The sequence below is a fragment of the Limulus polyphemus genome, unplaced genomic scaffold, assembly GCF_000517525.1.
Source record: "Limulus polyphemus unplaced genomic scaffold, Limulus_polyphemus-2.1.2 Scaffold215, whole genome shotgun sequence".
Lineage (NCBI taxonomy): Eukaryota > Metazoa > Arthropoda > Merostomata > Xiphosura > Limulidae > Limulus > Limulus polyphemus.
Window position 1 is genome coordinate 169,038 of NW_013665825.1, and position 15,660 is coordinate 184,697.

General features: G+C 33.3%; 1 protein-coding gene across 3 annotated transcripts in view; it reads left to right on the forward strand.

The window, feature by feature from the left end:
* The window catches only part of LOC106478478 (nephrin-like), a 130,453-nt gene that overhangs the window by 95,683 nt on the left and 19,110 nt on the right, over nt 1-15,660 (forward strand). For all 3 annotated transcript variants that reach the window (XR_002609913.1, XM_022382079.1, XM_022382080.1), the window contains exons 6-8: nt 657-953; nt 10,978-11,268; nt 13,536-13,823. Coding sequence is in view for 2 of the 3 variants with exons in the window: in XM_022382079.1 (XP_022237787.1) it covers nt 657-953; nt 10,978-11,268; nt 13,536-13,823 (876 nt within the window). In the remaining variant the exon portion in view is untranslated. The remainder of the gene's footprint in view (nt 1-656; nt 954-10,977; nt 11,269-13,535; nt 13,824-15,660) is intronic.

Below are 15,660 nucleotides of genomic sequence, written 5' to 3' on the forward strand. Positions count from 1 at the left end.
TATATATATATATATATATATAACGTTCTAAAGTTTATTCTTATACTTAAAACATAATCTGATAACTGTTAAACCTCAAAGGTAGTAAACCCATAAAAACGACTGTCGAGTACTTTTGTTGATAAATAAATTGTGCAGTGGAAAAAAAAAAAGCAACAAAATACTCTCTAAAATGAACTGAAATTAAGAAGGTTATTTTGAAACTGTTGATCTCATGAATAATGTGAAGATTCTTCATGGAATAGTACAATCTGGTATAATTAACAAAAACTTATAGACTGAGTTTTGAGTTGTTAGATAAAAGAGTGAAATTCAAATCCTTTGTTGCACCAAGTATTTGTTAAGGTTGTTAAAACTATTGCTATATGTTGTACAAGGTTTAAAAAGTGCCTTTTTATTGTCACGTTGAATGTATAAAAATACAACCGTTTAAATTGAGAGTTATTTTAGGAAATGTATAGATGTTGTTGAAGTTATGACGATAATAGTAGGACTGTTTGTCTCTGTACCTCTCTATTCATTGTGGCTCTATTCTAGAGTCGTTTTGTTTTAAGTGCTTAAACGTGGAGAATTTGATAATACCGGTAGTTTGTTTATGAATTAGGTTTATTTAAAAAGCTAAAACATGGAGTAGTAACAGCTTTATTCTTGCCCAGTGAAGCCGCTGGACGTACATATAATGTATGCCAAGCCTTATATTTCTGCTGGTCAACGGGTCAGTGTCCAGTGTCGAACATCAGGGTCACGACCTGCTGCACATCTAGCCTGGTTCAAAGAAGGTCAGCTGATGGAAGGGAGCAAGGATGTTACTGACCGCAATGGGATCTGGACGATAAGTACTCTTGTGTTCACGCCATCTAGTGATGACAATGGAAAATATATTTCTTGTCAGACGATGAACCCTAATTTTCCTAATTTCACTCGTCAAGATGGTTGGAATCTGAATGTTTATTGTAAGTATTAACAACGGATTAGTTTTCTGAACTATTTTTTTTTACCTGTTCTATTGTCAAAATAATTTGTAAGACAGAACAGAAACAACAACAACAAAAAAAAAAAGCGGAAAAACTTTAGTTTTTCGCATTTATGCAAAAATTTATTTGACATTTTAAAATTATATTGTTTTACTTTCCGGTGTGTATATTCACTAAATATGTTTTTAATTATTTGATTCAAGTTTTTGCCAATAGGTACTGTAATACTCGGGTTGTTTTAGACTAATTAATTTCTCCTAAAGAGGGCCGAAAGCCGCCTGGAAGGGTCACCTGTTTTAACAACTTGCATCCGTATACAGTAGTGTGTTATCTGTCAGTCAGTCAGTAGACACTAAATGACTTCACATAAGGAACGATTAACGTTGCAATTTTTACTGTCGTGACGTTAGTAAAACATGCACATGCCATAAATCACGAAAAGAATTATGTACTCTGTAAGCTACAACACAGCATGACATATGAACTTCAAAAGCAAGAAATAAAAATATTTATGACTCTTAATTTTGGTTTTATTTACTCTTGAAACAGAACAATTTCGGGGACCTCGAGGAAGTACATGTATTATGTAAGCGCATTTTAAGTTCCTCGAATAGAGTGATACTATTATTTTAATAGAAATAACTTCAGCCATAAAAGTGAGCTTGTATAAAGTTTATTGGAAATTAACAGAGGTTAGGACTCCAAAAGGAAACAAATACCATTTAAAACTCCGAGATTTAGTGTTTAAGAAAGTTCTTAGAGTTTAGAAAATCCGTTTAATGAGAAATGCTGTAAAACGTTTTAGTAAGATTAAACGCGTTGTGTCAGAAGTGCGAAGTTGCACTGCCAATAAGTTAGTTCGAGAAATAACCCTATCTTTATGCGTTTATATCTCTCTGTCAAAATGAAGCTCAACTCATACTTTGGTTATACAAATGAATCCTTTTGCAATTGAGTGTTAATGTGAATGTCTCGCTACTAATACGTCATCTAATACGTCATCATATATATATATATATTTTAAAAAACATTTTTGTCAATTATTTGTTTGTCTTTATTTTAGCACTGAACGACACAGTACGTTACTTTTGTTATGTCAATAGGAGGGATCGAACCACTCTTTCTAGCGTTATGAACTTAACGTTGAGCCATCTTGTTATTTATCTTTTACCGTTCAAACAACTTGGTAAAAAAACTGCCTATTAATTTCAAATATGACGTCACTTTATACTAAAGTAAAGTACGGTTAATAGGTTCTCTTCTTTTGTTCTCGAATCATATATATATTATATATGTAAATATATATGTATATGGTCAACGTTTAGAGTAGGAAGCAATAAAACATAATTTCACCTTGCATACTTTGAAAATTTTGCAGAACGCTTATTATTATTATAAATTTTCATTTTCACTACCTTGTGATTAGATTTCATGCATAGAGATGCAAAGAAAAACGCAGTATATATATATATATATATATCAGGAAACAACGCTTTACTGTTTCTATTGAACATAAAAACTAGCAGAAATCTGTCATTAAGCAAAAAAAAGTCTTCGTTTTTGAAGACATTGAAATTTTACAAAGAAACTATTCACCGTTCCTTTCCCGGTAACTATTTTAGTGACTGATCATGTTAATACACTTTCTTATGCATAAAGAGATTAAGCTCCTTCTAGACATGAAACCACCTAAATTATCTCAACACTGCAGTATCATAAGATAACCTAGATTATAACAATTCGTTGGTTATTATGGAAATTTCACTCGCGTAGTGTTTGTATAAGAAACTTTGTCCAACAAAAATAAAACTACCGTGAAATATGTGAATATATAATTCAAGCTCAAAAAAACCTTCCTTCAAATTCAGCTTTCTACTGGAATGTTTTCTCACAAAATATTGTGTTTGTTCATGGTCTATGATATAGTTAAACAATGTGTTTTGTTTTTAGTTACTTAAATTGAATATTTGTTTCTGGTGTGCTGAAACTGTTAAATAATGCAGAAGAAGGCTATGGTTTTTAAAGAGGTAGAAAGTTTTTAACAAGAATGATACATGACTATTTATCAATAAGTTTATCATTTTGCCTCATTGACAAGAATGATACACGGTAGTATTTATCATAACAAGTATATTACAATAATCATACGTGACAGTATTTATCATTAAATGTTATATTACACCAGCAACATTTTACATATAGTTATGCTTTCGCTTTTTGTACCTCTACCTTTAATGTTGGCATGATTTCTATTATTGCAGTAGAAACTACATTTCTGTAGTATAAAGAGGTTCAAGAAACAAACCATGTTTATACTGACGAAGTATTCTATTGTATTTACTTTGCTCCAGGTTAAAATTCTGTAAGAACTGCAAGCTACACAGTTATGTTTTTAGTTATATCTTTTGAAATAAATTTTCTTGATGCTTGATAACGTTCTCTTATGTGTGCTGTACTTGAACAAAGGTGTTCGAACTGAAACTATATTCCGGAATAAACCAGAACGATAATGGTTTTACAGAATTGTCTACTTTGGTTAAGTTTATTTATAATAATAATTATAGCTTGGGGAATTTTTGACATTGATATGTTCTGTAAATGTTCGACATTTAAATTACACCAATTAAACTTAGCTCAAAAATCCATTTGGAATTACGGAGACAATATGTACTATAAACTCCAAGCACCTAATTTCTGTCACTAGCAATGCACTTTCGGTAACACTAACTACTTGAAGAAAACGTCTTTCGATGTTAACAGAAGATGATGAAAAGGCTAATTTGATGTAACTTTCGTTATTTTTTTAATATACATTTCGCGAAGATAGGAAAGATATAAAAGATTATCTTTTCGTAGACCTTTTTGGTGCCTCAAAATAATCGAATGGTCCACTTTTGATCGCACTAAAATGTTCAGAATGTAAACTTTTAACTTAAAAGGCCATCATTTAAACGCTACTGAAATTTCACTTAACTGTTTCTGTACTCTATAGGGTAAAAAAACACGCAAATAGGTAAGGTAACGGAAAGTGATCTCCTGTTGAATAAAAGGTGCACACAGGTAAGAAAAGCTTAACTTCTGCTTACTAAAATATTCAGACAGATATCAAAAGGTGATATTTTGGGAAATAAAAGATGCAAAAGAGAAAAAAAGATAAGCCTTTCGAAAAATAACAGATGCAAAAACTAGCAAAAGGTCAAGTACTGGTGTCCAAAATATACAAACATGTAATAAAAGACCAATTGTGTTATTGCAAAGAGGTAAGTAAAGGTCGATTTTGGATTGTAGAAATATACAAACAGGTAAAAAAGTCAGGTTTTTTATCATTATCAAAAGATGCAAACATATCATAACCCAAAATGTTCTTCTCCAAACAAAACATGATTAATAGAATTTCGTGATGAATTAGTATTAAAAAAATTAAAAGTGTGATAACATTATTCCATACAAAACAAATATTGTGTAATGAAAATTTCAGAGAAAGTGAAACCAGAAAAGGAATACATTTTATATGAAAACAATGTTAAATAAAATATTAAGTAAAATTAAAATAATATCACAAGTGAAGGAATGAGTCCATTAGAGAATACCTACATACTTAGAATAGAAAAGTTATTCAAAGTGAATGGTTGTAATTCTAGCAAGGCCTCCATCTTTAGTAATATTTGAATGAATCACTCTCTCTATATGTATCATATCCAAACAGGACGTTGGTGACCATGGTTTTCCATAGGTCTCTCTCTCTCTAGGTACCATATCCAAACAGGACGTTGGTAACCATGGTTTTCCATAGGTCTCTCTCTCTAGGTACCATATCCAAACAGGACGTTGGTAACCATGGTTTTCCATAGGTCTCTCTCTCTAGGTACCATATCCAAACAGGACGTTGGTAACCATGGTTTTCCATAGGTCTCTCTCTCTAGGTACCATATCCAAACAGGACGTTGGTAACCATGGTTTTCCATAGGTCTCTCTCTGTAGGTACCATATCCAAACAGGACGTTGGTGACCATGGTTTTCCGCAGATCTCTTCTCCTTGAGGTATAAAGAATTTCCAATATTGATACATTCATTCATTTAGATAGACTCTTGACATAAGTCAACCTCTGTCTTTCACGGTCTCTCCTTCCTTCAATCTTTCCAGTTACGACCAGACACATACCTCATTTGAGGCTAAGTCAGTCCGAGAGGTTTCATTTTTGAAACGTTCTTCCATGCTCTTTCATGTTCTTCCATGAATTTTTAACAAAGTGGACGAAATTGATATTTAACCTAATAATGGGCACGATCTTTTCAAATTCGAGCACTAGATTGACTAGTACTTTAAGCAGTTATTATTATTTTAACAAACATACTCAATAGGTCTAAATGTGTCTTTTTGTTTTTTGGATGAGCACCGGGAACTCCTTTGTACAGCTTTATACTACAGAAAAGTCTGAAGATAAGAGTCATTAATTATTTTGTTAGTGATGAGAACAAAATGGAGTTCATCAAGGAAGAGAATAATATTAAGAGTTCACTTTATTTGTGCACGTGCTTTGTTAACCTTTCGAAATTTTCACCTTACAAACTTCTTTTTACTCGACTACTAGAGGAAACCAGATTACCTACTTGCTTTTTTGTTCTGCCTTTAAATTCCCCAGTCTTATCTAACTTATTACGTTTTATATACTATACAACAAGATAAAACCAAGTACCTATAAGTTTGAGAAGGCCTTTTAACACCATTCCTATCTCTTGGTTTTTTAATAAAATTCCGCTCCTTTGACAACAGTAACAAAGTGGTTGTTGTAATCCTTTCTACATTCTACCGAGGAAGTTATTGCAGGCTAAAATGATAAGGACTTTAGTCAGAGTTTAATAGAATCTGTGGAAAATGAAATGTGAGCTCGTTATGTATGATCCTTCAAAAACAAATCATTATAAATGATGTAGTAAAGATGGCTTCTCTGGTGGTTTGGTTTGGAGAAAACTAAATTATTCTGAAATGTATATGTAATTTTCATTGATATGTGTGTGATTTTTATATAGAAGCCTCTTTTAAACAAACATTTAGAGATCAAGCCTTTGCAGCATACAGATGGATCTGTGGTGGTTTTTAAACGTCGTTTATTAGCGCCACACATTTCTAGTGTTTATTTATTGGCAGAAAGACGTGATCTCATAGCACCGGCTAGAGAATAAGGTATTTTCTAACAGGTTATTGGTTGGAATCTCAGTGAACGTAAAGAAGTAACTGTTATAGATATTGTAAATTCCAAGAAACATAAGCCGTTAACTTAGTATGAATAACTCGACATTACACCAAAGGGCCTTCATGCAACCTTCTAGAAGAAGCCAAGGATCATTATTCTTGTACGATATCACATATTTTGTTTGAACGTATAAATGTAATTAAATACCTAACAGTTTTATACGTTGCTTTTGAAAGCCAAACTAAGTAGAACATTTTTTTGTTTTGTACACTATTAGAGTTACTTAAAGCCAGATATCATATATATGTATATACGTTTACGAATTTATGAGTGTACAAAGAAAACGAGAAGCCTACAAACTCTAATACTTAGCCCTAATGTAGCTCCTTTATTATTATCGATGTGTTATATGGTTGTGTGTGCATATGTGCTTTTAACTTAAAATATGTGTATCATTTTAATGTGTTAAATTGTGATAAAACTGTAATATTTCATTTTAACCATGTAAAAACTTTAAACCTTCTTAAAAATTATTAATCTCCCTCCCATCTCTCTCTATATATATATATATGTATGTGTGTGTGTATGGATATTTTCCTATATATTCTCAACCACAGTGAACAAGATAGATGATAACGAAGCCGGTTCATATAAGATAACGGGAGTAAAGGTCTGAACAGGGTAACACGACTAATGAAGAAAACTACACAAATGTCTTCCATACATTAAAAGAGAGCTGTGGAGTGTCTGAGAGAATTCTTCCGATAATTACGAGCGGAACCACAAAGCTAAATTATAGCCATTAATCTGGAATTAAAGTTGTATTTTTATACGCCGAGAGAACCAGCGCTGAAACGGTACCGCATAGTGTATCTTGCGCCACCATTTCGCGTACTTTAGTTTTTTTTTCCTCGATCGATTGGAGGGAGCTTAATGGAGATTTTGAGCTCATGGTGCTTCTCACACGGACGATTAGTTTACAGAATGAGCTGTTCTGATAAAATTAGAAGCACCTTGCAAATATTGTCTATTGTCAACCTTTCTATAGGAAAGTCATTTTAAGAAGTTCCTAGCCTTTACTGCGTGGATCTAATTAAAATAATTACGTTCTTTATTAGTTATCATAATACAGGGTGTCCGGAAGAATTATTAACTTATCGTAACTTACTCTTTATTAACTCTATCTGAATGCCTAGAAACTAAATAACACGTATTTTACAAAGAGAAAAGATATAATATGTAGTAATTTACGGCAGTTACTTTACCGGTAATTTTCCTGTATTTCTTTAGAGTTAGTTAAAACACCCTCAAAATGACTCACTTACCCCTTAGATTATCACCTTATTTATATGCCGTTCACTACCGCTGTCGTCCATGTATTGCATCATATTAAGTCATTTTGTCTGTTATAATATTCAGTCTAAAGAATTGCTTAGAACATCAATCAGTAAGAGAACATTCATGTGCTTAAAACATCAATCAGTAAGAGAGCATTCATGTGCTTAAAACATCAATCAGTAAGAGAGCATTCATGTGCTTAAAACATCAATCAGTAAGAGAGCATTCATGTTCTATGAAATTGACCCTTAGTGGCTCAGCTTTAAGTCTGAAGTCATATAACGCTAAAATCGGGTTTTGTTATTCGTGATGGGCACAGCACAGATAACCCATTGTGTAGCTTTGTGTTTAACTACAAACAGTGTTGATATGTTGGTGTACTATTTTTCTTTACTCGTTATTTTTTCTGTGGCTCAAACATTATTAGAGGCCCTGTTACAAAGTCATGGAACCACACGCAATTTGGTGCATAAAAAAGTTAAGAAATGTGTTTAAGAACTCTTTTAGGTCCATATAGTTCCTATTGGTAATTCTAGGGTTAAAGTAATGAATATTTCTTATGCATGTAGAAACGCAGACGATAAAATTTTTAAGGCATCATTGGAAACCTTAAAACGTTTAAATAATGTTCTTAAAATGATGAATCGTCTTTTAAAAAATCAGTTTATATCTTTAGCTGCACGCTGAACAATAAAATGTCAACTAAAAGAATTTTTTTTTTTTGCTACTAAACCTTATTAAAATAATTGGGATGTCCAATGTGTAATTGGATTCATCACTTATCACCGAGTTATACCGGATCCCTCTTAAATAACTCTTGATAAGGGAAAATTGAAATAACAAGATTAGGATTCATTTACTGTGGAGTGTATTGTGTATATCATGTGTATTTACTGTGGAGTGTATTGTGTATATCATGTGTATTTACTGTGGAGTGTATTGTGTATATTATATGTATTTACTGTGGAGTGTGTTGTGTATATTATATGTATTTACTGTGGAGTGTATTGTGTATATTATATGTATTTACTGTGGAGTGTATTGTGTATATTATATGTGTTTACTGTAGAGTGTATTGTGTATATTATATGTATTTACTGTGGAGTGTATTGTGTATATTATATGTATTTACTGTGGAGTGTATTGTGTATATTATATGTATTTACTGTGGAGTGTATTGTGTATATTATATGTATTTACTGTGGAGTGTATTGGGTATATTATATGTATTTACTGTGGAGTGTATTGTGCATATTATATGTGTTTGCTGTAGAGTGTATTGTGTATATTATATGTATTTACTGTGGAATGTATTGTGTATATTATATGTATTTACTGTGGAGTGTATTGTGCATATTATATGTGTTTGCTGTAGAGTGTATTGTGTATATTATATGTATTTACTGTGGAGTGTATTGTGAATATTATATGTTTGTTTGTTTGGTTTTGAATTTCGCGCAAAGCTACACGAGGGCTATCTGCGCTAGCCGTCCCTAATTTAGCACCCATCGCCAACTCTTGGGCTACTCTTTTACCAACGAATAATGGGATTGACCGTTACATTATAACGCCCTGACAGCTGAAAAGGCGAGCATGTTTGGTGGGACGAGGATTCGAACCCGCAGATTGCGAGTCGAGCTCCCTAACCACCTGGCCATGCCAGGCCATGTATGGTGTTTTGGAGCTGTCTTTGCTCACCACAGTGAACCTATTTCTATATAGGTTGTAGGTTGTTATTCTTAGCGGAAAGCTACATAACAGGTTATCTGCGCTTTGTCCACCGTAGGAAATCTAATCCCGAAAACTTACCGCTGACCATCGAATATATAGGATTCCCATATTAATTTACATTACGTTTTTATAAATTTGTCTGTTTGATTGCGAGCTCCTTGAAAATTTTAGTGCTAGCAGGACCAAATTTGGCAGCGAGACTCGGGGTAACCAGGGGAGTGTGCTAACTATGTAACGTAGCCCCACCACCATATTATATGTATGGTGTTTTGAGTTGTCTTTTTCTCGTCACATTGATACTATGTTTATATAGGATTTGAAGAACATCTAGCATTTTTGTGACTAACTTATTATGTCGAATTATTTAGCAGACAAGTAGTTTAGAATGCTAATATTAAATACTAAACTTTACCGAGGGCACTTTTTGGGTTAGTTTGTTTTATGCTTTTAGTGCAAATGGTTATCTACACATAGCCGTCCATAATTTTGAATTGATAAACTAGAGGGAAGGAAGCCAGTCAACAGTATTTGCTACCAGCTCTTGGGCTGCTTTTATCTGATCGAATAGTGTGATGTGATAATCACCCAAAGTCACAAAGTAGAGAGCGCAAATCATGAACCCTCTGATTCACTGCTAGGAAACGCCAAATACTGGGCCACTCCCGGCCTCCTCGTGGTGTTTTTAAAATTAAAATAGTTTGATGTGGTTTTTCTTAAAATCTAACTTTCTAGAGTTGGTTGCTATGAATATTCATTCCAAACGAAACTATCATCAAGGCGACATCTTCATTAGTTCTGTAAACACTAACTATAAAATCAATTATTCATATAAATCTAATTTAGACAGATATTCTATTTTCTGTCCTTGAGTTTCCTTTTCAAATAAAATTCAACAGCGATGTGAGAAACAGTATTTTATTTTTGAGTTACGGTTGCTGTTCTTTTGTTAAAATTATAAAGAAAATTTGTAAATTTTCGTTGAACTGTACTTTTTCTAGGACTAATTTATCTAATCAAGATTTATAATAATCGGTGGTTAACTTACAACTCATCTCCGTGTTGATCGACAACAGTATTATCATGATCAGATATATATATGTAGGAGTTTAGATAATTGAAGAGAAATACAAGAACTTATTTTTTTTTTTAGATACGTAAGTGTATTTGGATACATCTACAAGGTGAGGAAATAGTTGTGCACCACCATTACATTTCTCTGTTCTGTTCTTTTTTTAGGTTTCTTGTAAACCACTTTTGTGGTTTATTAACTGTCCCTTATTCTTTTGTTATAATAATTGGTTGGAAGTCATTAATCTTGCAAGAATACATGAAAGCGATCCTGTTATGATAACGTGCCATCTTATCAACGGTGCACGTTTCAAATAACCATGATATGGTGGTGGTGGTGTGTAATTTTTGTGCAAGTTGGAAATTACCAGGTTCAATTTGTTTGTTTTAATTACTCCGTTAATCTCATAGTTTCATAAAACTCCAAAAGTTTAGTTCTTTTTATATTCTATACCTAACATATAGAAAGTATATTTTTGAGAGAAAATGGTAATAATAGTTTAGTTAAGACAGAGAAAACGAACCTTGGGTGTTTTTTTTTTCATTAATATTAATTGAAATCACCAGGACAAGAAACCTAAAATGACTTTATTTCTGGTTAAATATTAATTCCCATGTGGTCGTCTATCTATTGGTTTAATCTCTCAAACACTGTTTTTTTTTCTAATCAGACAAACCGGAGGTATTCGTGTCTCTAGAACTCAGCCATCCATCTGAGAAACTCCACGAGGGAGATAGTATTTTTCTGGAATGTCGAGCCCATTCCAACCCTATTATCACTAGCATTCTGTGGTACTTTGAGGATAACCTACTTACGAGCAACTCAACAGCAGATATATTCGTGAGAAACCAGAGCATTGAGATCAAGAATGCACAAAGGAGACATAGTGGAAAGTACAATTGTGCTGCGGAAAATGCCGAGGGCCGGAGTACTAGTAACGGATTTCAGTTAAATATTAAATGTAAGTTTCAATCTTAGTTAAGTCACAGCGTATAATTGTAATCAACCGAATGGAATATAAGTAAAGTGGCATAAGAGGCGAAATAATTTAAATGATATTCATTTATTTGGCTTTTCATTAAAGACTATTTCCCTCCAAAGCAATTAATAGGCTATATATGGTTAAATGATTTAAATAACAGTACACTGCTCATCTGATGATGTTTGGTTAATGTAATGAGATGTTGTAGTTTTTAAACTTTTAAAACCTAATTTATTTCGTAAACAAAATATTCTAAGTGAAATACACAGAATTACAGTTCCAAAAATTGGTATTTAAAATGCCAAACTCTTTCGATCAACCGTGCTTACGTATCTGTTCTATTGGCAATAAGCAAGAAGAAAGATGACGAACTTAGCCTAACTTACTGGAAGAACTAAGCTTGGCTAGAGAAGAAAAGTAAACATTTTTATATGTTATTCTATTTGAAACGCTTACGAAGCGATAGTTCGAAATATAGAATGATGCATTCGTTTGAAATTATTCTTCGACGCGATTTCTTCGGGGGCCATCGTTGTGCAAAATCAAATATGTCGATTTCTAGTTCAGGGTAATTTGCAAGTGAAAAGCAAGTGTGTGAGTCAGCCACCTTTTTTTAAGTAAGCAGAGTCTCAGCCACATACAGCCTTTTGAACGGAAATACACTCTGAGAAAATATTCTTACGAGGTTTCTGAAAAGAAAAATCTTTCTGCTTCTCTGTGAAAGATTCGGGTTCATGTTTTCTTACAACTGTTGCATCATGCAAAAGTTTTGAAGCGTGAGAAGCAAGTTCTCATGAAATTAGTAAGAGCCTCCAGCTGTCCTCATTTTTACGTATGGTTTGGCCATATTCAGTACTCGGCTGTTGCTGGACTAAGAAAGAGTATTATTATTTCCTATTGTAGCGGGGATAAAGTTTATAAAAAATTCTTTAAACGCACTTCAAAGATTACCACCTTTGAACCTACAGTTTCGCTTACATCGATCCTTACTAGTATGGTACGAAATTCAAATAAAGTTTCAAATGATTGAAACATATAATTAAAAATACGTTAATACTACTGTTGTGAGGTATTATTAAATAAAGAAACATGAAATAGAGGATATAATATTACCAATATTTAAAGAAAAAACGTCTTTACACATCGTATTTACAAGATTTAAAATCTGGGCCTGTGTGACTGCACTCCGCTCGTGGACGAGGGTGTACGTGGAAGTTGATTGTTTGGAAAGCTTTCGCAAGGACGGCCACGCGTGCATGACAGGGTTTATATTGAGCAGTTGGCTTGACCATGAGAGAGTGGAATGTTCTGACTTTCAAGCCATCATTTAGTGACTCGGGTTGAATGATAAGGAAGCCCATCTTGCAGGAAAACATTGCCTTGTCGAAAATTGTGACGTATGAAGCAACAAGGACCTTCACTTCGCATACCACCAGCTGTGATTATACAGCTGCCTCGCACCATGAAAGAAATATCCACAGATTTTTGTTATTTTGTTTTGGTTTGCAGACGGCTCAGACCAAATAGTCGCGAATGGTCCACTATTCGAAAATTGTGTAAATTTGGACTCATCGGAAAACATTACAGTGTCTTAAAAAGCAGGAGGGTGAGATTCTATCTGTAATGCTCTTAATTTATGATCAAAGCAACCTACCGGCATAGATCAGAATTAAAACACATATCCAGTAACGATCATAGGTAATTAAATATAATGTTCAAACCGTATTTTTTATAATGATTATAATTTATCGTTTCGTCAGTTGGATACCCAATAGTATCTCACACGGTTCGACCAGCCCAGAGGGCTTTAGTTAGCCCTAAGTCCATATAATAAACTAACAATTCAGGATAATTATTATAAAATACATGAAATTTACTTGGGAATAATAAAGAATAAAACGTAGATATACTAAATATTCTAATCACCGCAGTCTGTTTTAGGTTCGTCATAATGTATTATGGTGGTTCTTTGAAGAACCGGGATATCTAGAACCAAAAGAAAATAACACACATTATATTATTAACGGTTAGAGTTTGCAGAGAGGTAATATTTCAAAAGATTCTCCATTGTAAACATAGCGTCTATTTAACGAATAAGCTTAGATTTTGTGAGTTCCAACGTGATTGATTTAATTGAAAGAAAGTCTTAAAGTTATTAGTGAAACTTTAAAAAAAAAAAACATATATTTTTATTTACGTTCCATTACTGATTTCAATGTCTTTTCGAATTTGGCTTCTTTGTCCAGATGCTCCTATCTGTAAAGATGGACAGAAGACAGCATATACAGTGTCTTTAAACGAAGGCGTGCAGGTCACATGCGAAGTAGACGCAGATCCCACGACTATCAACTTTCTTTGGCACTTTAACAATTCGGTGGAGAGTCGAGAGATTCTGTCTGTAAGAAGTGATGGTCTCGTAAGTTCGGCACGTTACATTCATCGTCAGCACGACGACTTTGGCGTTTTGACATGCAGAGGACAGAACTCTGTTGGTGTCCAGAAGGAACCTTGTCGATACAGTCTCATCCCAGTAGGTTGGTAGAAACTTTAAAATATATTTACATAAATCAGAACCTTAGATTGAAGCGATATCATTTCAATAATAATGGCTATCTCGTTCTGAATCTGGATATATCAGATGTGGTATGTTTGACATATTATAATATATTCTCATTTTTTCTTTTTCTCACGTAATGTTAGAATAAACTTATCGTAGTTACAGTGCCAACTTTTAATCAGGTAATATTACCACTTAGTTGTCACCCTGCATCCTAGGTAATACGAAATTTTCAAACCTCATCAATCTAATTTTATCTTACTGACTGTAAAATACTCGAACCAATTAAATATAAATTTCCCCTATTGGTTATAAATGTTCAGTTAAAATCGACCTAATCATTGATAACTTTTAATAAAAAATAAGCTAACGATATATGTTTAAAACTTTCTTGATGAATACAGGTCTGAGCGTGCCCGAATACTGAATCTGAGGATTCTTAGCTCGTGTCCCTTTGACACATATATACTTGTTCCGCATTTTGAAGCCGTGAGTACGTTGTTCAGTCAAACAAAATTGGTTAAAAATAGCGACAGCTATGCTCTGGAAGACGTTATGTAGATTTCAGCAAATATTCTCAAACAAATAAAGAAAATTTACTGAATATGGACTTCTCTCACTACATGAACGTAATGCCATCTCACTAAAACCTACTGAATATTAACTTTTCCCACTACATCAATGTAATGCCATCTCATTAAAACCTGTTGATTATTAACTTCTCTCACCACATGAACGTAATGTCATCTTACTAAAACATACTGAATATAGACTTCTCCCACTACATAAATGTAATGTCATCTTACTAAAACCTACTGAACAGGAGGTTCTCTCATTACACCAATACAATGAAATCCTCATACAGTATGTATTTGTTATCATCTCATAAAGAATGAAGCTGCTAAAGTATCCGAGTAAAACTTCAAGATAGAAGGTGTAGTTATTCTTATCACATGTTAACCGTCAAATTACTGACTTGTTTATATTCCTTTCACTACCGACGGAATCACATATTGCATCATATTGAGTAATTATAAGTTTTTGCATGCTCTCAAAGTAAAGAAATAACCAAGGAAACTGTGCAAAATCATCAATTTTATGTAAAGTACGTAGGAAACATAAGAAGTGATTAGTGTAATTATTTGCAATATTGATGGTATTTTTGTTGAAATGTTTTGTGTATATCTTCATAGCATATGTTATTGGGACTTTGTAATCAAGAGGATCGATGATGATTTTTGGTACCACACTCCTCAGAAAATATGTTTAAAGAGCCGATAGTGGCTTCACCAATAATCCTAGTATATTAGCAAAATAATAGAATATTTGTTTATCTGATTTTGTAACCCAACCAGCTCTCTTTATCAGGCGTAAGGCGTGGCCTAGTGGAATTAGTGTGGCCAGACTGTGAATCAGAATGTTCATGACTTAGCGTCCGGTTGCCTCAAAAACGTGTTCCGCACTTTGGAACCGTAGGTATTCTCTAGAATTAACGCTTAAATTACACTATTTGGTCATACAAGAGTAGTCCGAGAGTTGGCGGTAGGTACTATTGACTGTCTTTCTTCTAGTATATCCAGTAAATATTAGGAACGGACTTGCGCAGATAGCCATTGTATAGCCTTTTTGGGTAAATTATAATACAAAATAAACAAGTCTTTTATTAGAATGTTAAGATTGTAACTTTTATAGGAGTTCCCTAATACTTTTTGGAGTGGAAGAAATGTCTCATTTACGTAATGACGAAACTGTCAAAATCAAGAAAAAAAAAAAACAGTCGAAAAGTTAGAACTATTTATTGGAAAGAGACGAAG